General features: G+C 42.8%; 1 protein-coding gene across 4 annotated transcripts in view; it reads right to left on the bottom strand.

Annotated features, from left to right (window-relative positions):
• Window positions 1-759: 759 nt before the first annotated feature.
• Window positions 760-12054, bottom strand: part of IFITM10 (interferon induced transmembrane protein 10) — a 263727-nt gene continuing 252432 nt past the window's right edge. For all 4 annotated transcript variants that reach the window (XM_069623955.1, XM_069623954.1, XM_069623956.1 and 1 more), the window contains exon 3: window positions 760-7938. In XM_069623955.1, coding sequence (XP_069480056.1) covers window positions 7789-7938 — 150 coding nt within the window. In that variant the 3' untranslated portion in view covers window positions 760-7788. The remainder of the gene's footprint in view (window positions 7939-12054) is intronic.

Below are 12054 nucleotides of genomic sequence, written 5' to 3'. Positions count from 1 at the left end.
GGGCCCCGTGGCTCTAATTCATACGGACATGTTGTGTTACCACATGCAGCAACAATAATTGAGTTTGCCAGTATTTCAAGCAGAATATCACCAAACTCTACATCAGGCCATATGCTTTGCATTATGGATCATTGATTTCTTACCACTAGAAGAATCTGTAGATTCTCAGGTTCTCTCTGTCATGCTTGCTGGTTTTAGCACTCATTGAATGCACTAGTTTTCCATTTTATTTTTACTGTTAATGTATATTGGTGTTTTGGGAGACTTAAAAAAATATTTGGCCCCTCTATCATTGTCAAATATTATGTTAAGTCCCATAGGAAAATATGATTCAATCTCAATTCAATATCATTCTTTCTATAACAATTGCTTTTAAAAGTGTATCTAAAACTTGCTAAAGAAATGTAAATACTTGATTGGTGCAGTTCAGTATGTTCTATAAACAGAATGGAAACGGATGTGCTTAAACTGTGTCAGAAACAATTAAACATAACAATAAAGATGTACCCTTTTCTAACTTTTTTGGATGATGCAAGCCATATTTTCTTGCATAACTTATTTGGTAAAAATCCAAGTGTAGGTAAGCCTCTGTAAAGTAGAACACAACTTTATTTGCTATAATGTTCAGATTGTTATAATTTTTTGTTCTTCCCCATGTGTACTTTTTGTCTAAATTTGTTGTGTTATAACATGCTGAATTCTTGAATTGACTATTAGATACACAGCTCTTTACAATTTTTTAAAAATGTTGCTATGCCATTTTAAATCATATTCTTTATTTGCAACCATTACATAATGCATGTTATTCGTACATACATTGTACACATTGTTACTTTATTTGATTGCTTAATTTTATACATATGTATATGTATTGTACTGTTTTTTGACACACATTATTCATTCTTACACTTAAATTGATTCTGAATTGTATTTACCCAAATTCCTAATAGAAATAGAAATGTAGCAAACCAAATAAAAGAACATACTCAACACACAGTTATAGTCTCTATCAAAGCATTAAAATTTCTGGTTCCATCGTAGAGAGCATGCTATAAAAATGACACTTTTTCTCTTTACCTATGGAAAACGCTTAAATGATAAAAAACCATAACCTGCATTCAGGCATCAGCTAGTCAGCTAAAAGGACCACATCATTATATATGTATACCCTTTTATAGAAGGAGGTCATCACCCCTTTACATAACCAACACTTACCAAGCACATAGAGAAGAATGTGCATGCTCGACCACCCAACCAGGGCCTAGCCTCTGTCCTCGATGCCATCTTCTCATTTTCAATGTAGGCTAATGACTGGGCTGAAAGTACAGGCACCAACTGTCTTTGTTTTATTTGGCTTGCTACTGGTCCCACGTGGTGAAGTACCTGAGAGGAACCTGATGGTTAAACATATATCCACGCTCTTTTCATGGACTTTGTGTTCACAACTCCTCTCTCTACACTGACTCTTAGAGTCCTAGTGAGATTCACAAAAACTGGTATGGAATAGGTTTACTATGGAGAGGAATTACATTAAAATATTGATAAAGCATGACTTCTTAGTCCTTTAATTGGGGATTGATGGGGATGTGTTCTTTGTTTTCCTTCACTTGCTTGTCCCATCTCTCTAAACATTCTCCCAAAAACTACTGAATGGCATCTTTTGCATGTTGAGTCCTCCTTGATGAGGCTACTGCGTATCATGCTTTGTATGGCCTCCTTCCCATGTACTCACATTCCTACATCTTTGCATTCAATTCTCCATCTCAAGATAAATGCAAAATAATTCTGGCTGATCTCTCCCAATCCCACCAATGCAAGCCTCTGCTTATAGCAACAGACAAGAATGGGACAATGTGTTTCACTTTTCTTTGATGAACCAGTTCAACCATCTTTTCCTAACAAAGGGTTTGATATTTTAACCTTTTACCACCAAGCGTTATACTGAAATATTGTCAATTCAACTCATACGAGGACAGGCCTTGATGCTCCCGCCAGCTTCATTAAACCCCAAATAAATGCCTCTCTCTGCATTCCCCAATCATATCATATAATCTTAAAGCCTCCTGGAACTCTCCTAGAAATATCAATCCAGGGACCATTGCACCCTCTGTATCAGTGCATCACTGATATCCCCCCAGAGATACTGATCCTCCTATCTCCTTTACCTCTACATCATTGATATTACATTAGAGACCATTACATCTCATCTACCTAAGCATCACTGATAGCATCCCAGGGGCAGGGACTCTCATAACTCCTTTATCTCTGAATTACTTACATCACAACAGAGCCAATCACATATTCTGCACCTGAGCACCAATGACACCACCCATTCCAGGGGCTGGGTCCATAATAACTCCTTTCGCTCTGCCTCATTGGTATTACAAAAGAGACAGTCACATCTGCAGTAATTGAACATCATTCCTGTCATCGCAAGAGCACAGACCAACATACCTCCTCTATCGCTACATCGCTGAGAATCACTGGTACCATGTCAGAGACAGGACCCCTCACAAGAACTTCAAAGGTACATCTTTGAAATCGCCCTAGAGGGGAAGACATCGGCAGACTCCTTCATATCCCCTGCACCCCATCATCACTGATACCCCAAAAAGGGCTCTCATACCACCTGCATCATCATATTACCCTAGAAAAGTACACACTTTCTGTACTTTCTCTAATTTGCCCCAATGTCTACCATTCGTCATACCACTACCACATACCTTCTATCTCCTCCTCCCACACTTTCTCTCCACCACTCCTACCTGCCTCTACAGCCACTTTGTTATCCTTTGCCATCACTAACCCTGAGGAGATTATTGGCCTACTCCTCTGGGAAAGCCCTTCCTGTGCCCCCGCAGTCACAGCACATCGTAAAGCTCATTGCTCCACTTTTTCTTCCTTCATCAACCCCTCTCCTGACAATGCAACTTTTCCCTCATCTTTGAAGTCATCTGCGGTCATCCCCATCCTTAAGAAATCTGGTCTCCATCGTAACTGTCCTGCCAACTTCTTTCCTGTCTCTCTCCTACCACACTATTCTAAATTCCTAGAGGTAGTGGTATTCAACTAACTCAGTGAGTTCCTTGATTCACAGAACCTCTGCGTCCCTTTTCAATCTGGCTTCCAACCTCTGCATTCTACCAAAACACCTCTCCTCAATATCAGCAACATCATCTGCTCTGCTCGTCATGCTAACCACTCATCCAATCTCACTCTTTTAGACCTCTCTACTGCCTTCAATACTGTCGATCACTCCGACCTTCTCTCAACATTATCTCTTCTTGACATCAGAGGTAAAGGTCTCACAGATTTGCTTCTTACCTTTCCACCAGACACTTTTAGGTGTCCCGGAATAACCTTACCTCTCCGCTCACCGCCCCTTACAGTTGGCGTTCTCCAAGGTCTGTCTTGGGTCCATTTGTCTTCACTCTCTAAACTTCTGCACTTGGCACGCTGATGTCCTCTTTTGACTTCTACTTTCAACCCTTTGTTGATGACACTAAGATCTATGCCTTTCGCTCCTTATCCAATGTGCCGCTGTCAAAAATATCATTCTGCCTCTCCGCCATCAAATATTGGATATCACCTCACTCACTCATACTGAACTCCTCCAAGACTGAAGTTCTCTACTTCCCTGCCAAACATTCCTCTCTCCTCTTCTTCTATTTTCTCCTTTCTTCCTTACTCTACTTCGGCTTATACCATGGGGTCATCTTTGACCCATCTCACAATTTCCACTCTCTCCATCTCCTTTCTCCCCTAATCTGGAATGATCTTCTTCTCTGTATTACTATAACTCTGCCACTATTCAAATACAACCTCAAAGCCCTCCTCCTTTCTGAAGCAATAACTCGCTGGCAGTCCACGCTACTGCATCACCCTGCTTTGCTGCCCTATCGATCACCTACATCCCTTCATCGCTTTCATCACCCTTCACCCTTAACTAAGCACTTTCGCCGCCATCCTGCTCCTATGTCATGTCCGTCCGGTCCTCATCCCTAGTACATTTTTTCACCTTCCCCTGCAACTTCTGGTTTTCAATGCATATTCTAACAACCTACTGAAAAGGAGTCATGTTCTTTGCTCTGCTTTCTATGTCAGTTTCCTGTAAGCATGTTTGTGCCATAAATGCATTGCTTTCTTTTTTCCCCTGTGAAGTTTGTGATCTCTAAATGTATGGCTATAGTGGAGCATCACCAATGCTACATCATTCCAGGAACCTAACACCACCTGCATATATGTATTATTGATATTAGCCCCAGGACCATCTCAATGTGTGTGTCACTGATGAAAATCCCTAGCCACGGGCACGCACACACACACACACACACAAACACACACACACATGCACACACCTTACACAACTGTGCATAACTGATATCATTCATAGAAGCCAGACACATTTCCTACTAAAGGCAGCACCTCCTCCGTATGCCCACATGCCTGTCGATAACTCATGTTTCCTCCCTATAAAAAATACATTCTTCATATAAACCACTCAACCTCAGACAAATCACACCTCCTCCTTGGAAACCAAACCTCAACATGCCACACTTTCTTTTACAGACAACCTTGTGATAATCCCTGCTCCTTTTCTTTGAGCGTGAGGACACTATGATGCCAAATTCATGCACAAATAGTTGAAGTCCTTTCTGTATGATTTTCACTATATGCAGTGAACTATTTATTTTGTTTGCGTTGGCGGGCAAAGAGCATTGATTTGAGGTACTTGTCGAGAACAGATATTTGCTTTACCATTCTCCGGGAACTCATCCGCGTGGCCTTTGTGGGCATTTTAAAGGGTTTTGAATCACTACAATTCAGCCAAAGTCAGTATTCAGCAGTTTTTACGTTCAAACCATGTCAATATTTCTAGAAACATAAATGATGCTGCAGGAAGATTCTCCCTTTTGTTGGGTCTGAAATGGGGGTGGTGATGACCTTTCAGAGCGTGCAAACCATTTATCTCATGATTAAACAGAGAATAAATACTGGTGTCAATTTCATTTTTGTTTACAGTGTCTTGTGGTGAGTTTGGCAGCTCTGTTCACCAGCTTGTGTCAACTCTAGTCATTGAAATGGCCCAAAACCAAGTGTTTTTATTCAGCTGATTTCACCCGCCAGTGTTCCTGTTTCGCCATCCTTCTCAGAAACGTCAACAGTACTCATCCTATACTGCATTCTTCTATTGGATTGGTAATCACCAAACTCATGGCTAGAGCATTTACACCATTGCAAGGCCAAATTTGCCTTCTTGATGACAGAACCGCTTTCATACCTTTGGAGCGTGGGATCTAGACAGAGGACTGTCTTCTAAAAGAGAAGATGGATAGTGTGGTCCTTCTGACATGGGGCCACAAACCACAGTGCTTGGAGACATCATGGCTTTAAATGCTGTATGGAAAACACGTCCACGTCACCACTGTGCAAATCTCTTGCTTTGGTGCAAGAGAAAGAAAGAAAAGTCCCTTGTCCCTTGAGCTTCTTGAACAAGAAGGCCTTTGCCCGTAAGGGTTTATGGGCCAGCACACAGTGACATCGGATTCTCATTTGCAAAGCATTCTGTTTTTTTTTTTTGCTAAGGGCTCAGAACTGGAGGCACTGCGTGCTGTTTTCTTGATGACCAGACGCTGAAGAGCAGGTGGGCAGATAATAGCAAAATGGGAACTGGTTTGGTGGAGCTGCAAGTAAAACTCGTTACATGTGTCCTTCAAAAGTAATTCAATAGTTTATTAAGATTCCTTTCCCAGAAAGTAAATGGCTTATTATAATGAGTAACTGGGTGGTGGGCAGTGGACGGTCCTACTTTTGGGCTAGTAGATGACTTTGGTACTGCAGGGCCATTATGGATAAGTGACCTGTATTCTGAAGTCAAGTCCTGGGGCCATCAACCCCTCCACAGAAGGTTTTTGGAGATGCAAGTTGATTTAAAAATGTATGAGGTACAGAAATATGGAGAAATAGGCACACAGAGTGGTCATAGGAAATAAAAGGACACAAAACACATTTTTGGACGCAAAAACCTGTAGAGAAGCAGTAGCAGAAAACAACTCACACACAACCAGGCAGTTGAGACTATTATGGCTAAATCCAGCACCCACTGCCATCCAAGCCCCATGAAGCAAAATTCTATACCCAGGACCTCAACAGAAAGTACTTCTCGGTCCAGATAAGAAATGGGTTGTTCCGAGATGTTGGCAGACGACGGGATTTGGGGGGGAAGGAACAGTCCAATTTCTTGTTTAGGTACGGGCCTAGGGAATAAAGTAAATATCAAAGACAGAGGTCGTTGGCCCATATTAAACTGGCATACTCTGAACAATACCTGGCAAGTAGTAAGTGACGAACTCAGTGTCCACTAGGAAATCTTCTGCACTCACTGAGCAGTAACAGTCAGGCAAGGATTGCATTGATCACAGTTGGCAACTAAATACATCAAAGTAGTCAATACAACTGGGTAATCAGGACAAAGCAATATGTTTCCATTTTGAGTGCCAGTTATACATGAATATGAAAAGTAAGTCTGCACCCAAAGTAAGCTCACCTGTCCGAACAACACTGAGCACATAAAGAGCCGGGTGTGTGGTCTGTTGAGCAATTGTTGTTCCGCTAAAGGCCAGAGTCACAGTTTTTACAAATAGATTGTAAACGTATTTTGTTTATTTTTATATATAGATTCTGCAGTAAATTTCGGTTCAGGAGTAGGGTACTCCAGAACCCAATGTGGGCATATGCATTACAGCAGCCCCCAAAACATAGCAGCCACGCGTGTGTCGCTAGCTCGTAGTTTGAGCACAGCCTCTTTTATGGGGTTATATGATGTGGTATATATCTTTTAAATACAGACCATCTTGATGGTGGAGTAATGTGTAAGGCTCCAGAAATTACTTTAATCCTCTCCACGTTAATATTCTGAATAGTAGTGAACCTGGAGAAATTACTGACACCCAGCCTTCACCCAATTTCTTTTTTTATAGAGTCAATATTTTATTCTGTACTGTAAATACGGTAGTACTTCTTTATTTCAGTGTGTCTGTGGTCACTCATGACTAGGCAATTCTGAAATAAAACTGTTGCACTGGTGGCAGACATTTTGGTGAAAGAAGTTCTGTGCTGGTCCCTCACAACCCAAGATATCCCTTCTGGTGAAAACAAAGCTCTTTTAAGCTTTCTGGAGGGTAGATGTAGCAGCTAAGTCACGGTCATAAAGATCCCTGTGCACAGAACAGGAACCATTCATGGAGTATGGCAAATTTCCTACTGGAAGGCGCAACCTGAGGCTGCTACGGTGAGATCAAAACACCATTTGCACTGAATGACACAGGCCCCTGCACTCGACAGCTTCTAGGGTGAAAATCATGAGAGGCAGGAGGACAACCATACAAAGCCAAATTACAAACAGGGAAAACAGTAAAATTCCACAAGCTATTCGCCAAAAATACAGACTGAACATCTACCACAGAGGTAGAGTACCATTCGCTGTGCTCTGTGCTATCCCTGCTGCTAGACACTGTCTATTTACTGTTCTCGCTCAACAAACACCGTTTTCCATGATCTTCATTGAGGGAACCTGGGGGAGCACTGGTTGAAGCTCAGATGCAAGATGGCGGATATCTGGATGGATCTCGTAATTTCAGAGTCTGTCTGAGGATTCTGTGTGTAGAAACAAGGCCATCCTTCTTGCTTCCTGGCTTTCTAACAAGGATTTGGCTGTCGTGCATTGGACTGGCCTGCTGTCTATGTGTCGCTCTGCTGCTACGGTGGCCCTCCTCCACTTGCACTTTCCTAGTACTCAGCGGGCGGGTATCGCAGGTAGATGAAGACAATGATGAAGCAGAGTGTGGCCAGGGCAGAGCTGGTGATATTGAAGAGCCGCGCCGTCTTGGCATCCTCAATGGCACCGTTTCGGTCGTTGAGCAACTTTTTGTCCCGCACCTGTGCAGGAATAGAAAAACTTGAATTAGGTATGAACGTGGTTGCCCTCTTCCCCTCTCCTCCCTTCCCGGCCCCAAACACCCAACCCTGAAATGATATTTTCCTCTCAGACAGAAAAGACACCGGAGCACATTTTCAACTCATCGTTTTTTCCCCTCATAGGTTTTGTACTGATCTCTCTCTTCCTTCATCTTTCTAATTTTCTCAGTGGTTTTTGTCCCAAGATTCACATTAAGTGGAATTTCTGCTCGGCTAAGCCCAGAATAGAAATAGTGGAACCAGACCAGAGCTTTCCGAAGAGAACCTGTACCCGAAGCTTGTCCTAAATTGGCTGTGTCATTCATCTGATGTATGATTTTGTATTCAATGTCATGATTAAGTCCATGTGCAGTGCAGTTGTGAGAATTACACACTGCAATATTTACAAGGGTTTAGGACACACAGTACAAGGACTCTTTACACTGGCATTTAGAACAAAGCATGCAGTCTGGGTGCACTGTACCAATGCACATAACGTTACACAGCACTGTTAAGAAAAGCAGAAGGATACACAGGAACCATCTGTTATGGTGACCCGCTGGCTGACACCATCGACAACAGTGGCAGGCTAGTTGCTATAAGTACTGACCTTCTAATTACTCTGAGTAGCAATAATTGCAAAAGCCCTGGGCATGCTGGTTCACGTCGTTTCCTGGAGCTTGCATAACAGAGAGGGCCATTACCTGAAGCCATGTCACCCGTTTACAGACCTAGGCGGACGGGTTCAGCTTGTGATAAAGTCTCAAATTGGACGGAAAATCTGAGCAGCACTCATTAAAAGACCGTGGGAAGTTCTGGAGCAAGCAAGACTCAATGGTAAGGAGTTCAAGGGTCCAGAGCAGAGACATGGTATCGGAAGAAGACAGAAAAGTAGGACAGTCCTTCATCTCATCACAGGCTGCTTACGTGTTTATTGCCTGCCCATAAAGGGAGGAGAGTGGAGCTCACCTACAGCCACGATGTAGTGGATCTGACATGACAGAAATTAGAAAAAATATGGCAGTCATCTTGGAGATGGGAATTCTCTTATCAAACTAGCAATGTGCAACCTCCGCCCATTGGGATCCCTAAGTGACAGAACGCAGTGCCCCCAACACCAGCCCAATGGTGGAGATGGCTCTTAACAGTTTAGACATCGTCCCCCAACACCAGCCCAATGGTGGAGATGACTCTTAACAGTTTAGACATCGGTTATGAATGTCACACTGATACCGATGGCATTGAAACTAAAGGCCAGGTTTTCCTCCGCCTCACCAGATGCTTCACTGAACCAGACATCATGGCATGACAAAGAACATGATTCACTGAGACTAGGCAACGGCTGGGTGCTGGAGGGAGGCAGCAGCCAAGTGTAGGCAAGCACGCCTTTCTCAGCACAGGCATTATTAGCTGACCTCAAGCACCCACACCTATCAACCTCCAACAGTCAACACTGGCACTATCTGCACTTGTCCTGCACATCAGAAGAGCAGGCAGGTGGCACTTGGCACTCATCATGAAACAACAATCATGCCACATAGGAGGACCCCAAACACTTTCGAAAGTATGAACGTTAGTGGAGATCAGATAATCCCCCTTCAGCGCAGCCCACAATCTACACGTATATGCAAATGTATAGTATATGATGACACGTGATGTTACACATACCAGCATTGCACACAGTGCTTTCCCTCACAGTACAACATGAAGCACTACGGCAAGCCCCTCCAGATGGAAGTTCCAGATGTGCTACGCAGAGCAAATAACAACCAGAGTAGACATTCTAGCAGTGAAACAAGGGTGCTCTGCCAACACTAAAGATGGCACCTAGTTGAACTGAAGGTACAGTGGCTCTTTTTTCATTCAAATTAAACCACTCTAGGGGCAGCACTCTTTTTACCGAATCACTGCTTTTAGGCTCTCGTACTTGAGAGATTGGAATGACAAAACGAACAATCTAGTGTCAGGTGTTTGCCCTTGTTCTTTTGGAAGTGGCCCACAGATGCCTGCATGGCACGCGTGTTGAGAGGCAGTGACATGGCCAAAGTACACACACTGCATGCCATTAGTTTTGGCTCAGAGCGGTGGAGCTAAATCACCACCTATGAGCTAAGCAAGAACAGACATACTTGCAAATATCCATAGACAGACCCCAAAATAATCACTAAACCAACACCAAGATTAACTTTACATATATATATATATATATATATATATATATATTATAGGGCGGTGATAGCTGCCCTATAGTTAAGGTGATTCAGAGACACCTCTATTGTTAATAACTTTTGATTCGAGTAACGGATTTGGCTGGAATTTCGGAAGAGATTAAAAGTCTGCGGCCCCCCGACTGCAAAGTTTCAAAAAGATTTGGTAAAAATTAAAATAAGTTATTAAAAGTTAAGCGTCAACATTTTTTTTTTTTTTTTTAAAGTTCGGCCTACTTCCCAATCATTTTCCCATAGACGAAAAAGGTCAATTTTTGCCAAAGCACACGGCCTAAACCACTGGATTGATTTGGACCAGCTTCGAAACAACTTCGGCACAAAGCGTTGACTCGCCATCCATGCATGCTTTGGGGTTATTCCTTGCTGTAGTTATTTTAAAATTTTACAGAGAATGGGGTTCCCCTTCCCCAAAAATTATAGTTTTATCCCCCATGGTGCATTGTATGATCATGGTTTTCAGAAATGAAATGACCGCCATCTTGTTTTGCTCTCAATGCGAGAGATATTTGCGGCTATAGCCGTGGCTATGGGAAAATGAAACGCAGTAAAAAGCTATTGAGAGGTCAAAAAACATCCAAATGCCACCAGGGCAGAGGTGGGGGTGGCTAGAAAGCACTGAGTGAAATATAGGAGTTGGAGGGGGTCCAGGGACGAATTTGCAACACAAAGCATTCTGTAGCCTTGGCTATAACAGTGAATAGGCGAAATCTGAAAGCAAACTGTGTCACAGGAGCAGTGTGTGCTCTGGGGTGAAAGGGTGAGGGCAAGGGAGGTGAGTAAGCCATCTGGGAAGTAGGGGGAGCTGGCACAGATGAGGGGGGCACTTGGTGATGGCCTGGGGGCAGGGAAGCATTTTTTCCCTGGCTGTTTTGCCGATATTCGTGGCTATATCCGAGGTTACAAAGGACTACAGATAGCTGCAGGTATGTGTAGTTCGGTCCCCACGGATACATTTAAAAAAAAGAAATTGAAAAATATTTTTATAACCATAGTGATGTCGGGGGTGAAAAATCACTGGCCAGGGCCGGTCTCCCATTCATGCAGTAACCAGGACAGACTCTGCTTACTTCAAAGTGAGGAAGGGGCCAGTTTCTTCAGGCCATGTTGCCTCATAAAAGAATCAAACCTAGAAGACCACTTAGAGGAATGGGCTAGCTCTTTATATTTTGCTTTGAAGCTAAGCAGGGTCAGTCCCGGTTACTGCATGGCTGGGCGACCGAATTCGCGCCTGAATTATTTACTTTTTTAAACCATGCTACTGTCAGTCCTTGAAGGATTTGTACTCAGAGATAATTGCCTTTTGCTGAATTGCATTCTGGTAGTTGTAGTCTCCCCGTCAATAGTACAAAATAAAAAAAAGTTGTGTTTTTACAGCAACAGTGGGTTTCCCATTGCCGCAATAACTGGGATGAACCCTGCTTAGCTTCAAAGTGAAGAAGGGAGTTAGCCCACTAAGGGCATGTTTCCTAACATATGGGCACCCCGCTTTAGAAGAACACTTAGAGAAACATGTCCTAAGGGTGCTGAATTCTTCCTCACGTTGAAACTAAGCTGGGTCGGTCCGGTTACTGCATGGATGGCAGGCAGTCCGCGGTCCTGAATGCCGTGTGTTTTCTTAGTTTTAAATATCTCATAAAGCATGGCATCCGCATTTTTATAAAAGAGAAAAAATTAAACTTAAAATCAATCACATTTATGCTGAACACTGCTATCAGAGAACCCTGGCCTTAAAGGTTTCGAGACACAGCACTTAACCATTATGCTACAATGATGTTATTGTTTGGCTTTTCACAAGTTTCATACCTAGCCTTTTATCATTGCACATATTAAATTATAGGCTAAGTATGAAATGTATGCTCCATCAAGCACC

This window comes from Ambystoma mexicanum, chromosome 11, assembly GCF_040938575.1.
Source record: "Ambystoma mexicanum isolate Mex_15411 chromosome 11, UKY_AmexF1_1, whole genome shotgun sequence".
Taxonomy (NCBI): domain Eukaryota; kingdom Metazoa; phylum Chordata; class Amphibia; order Caudata; family Ambystomatidae; genus Ambystoma; species Ambystoma mexicanum.
This window is presented reverse-complemented; position numbering and strand designations above follow the sequence as displayed.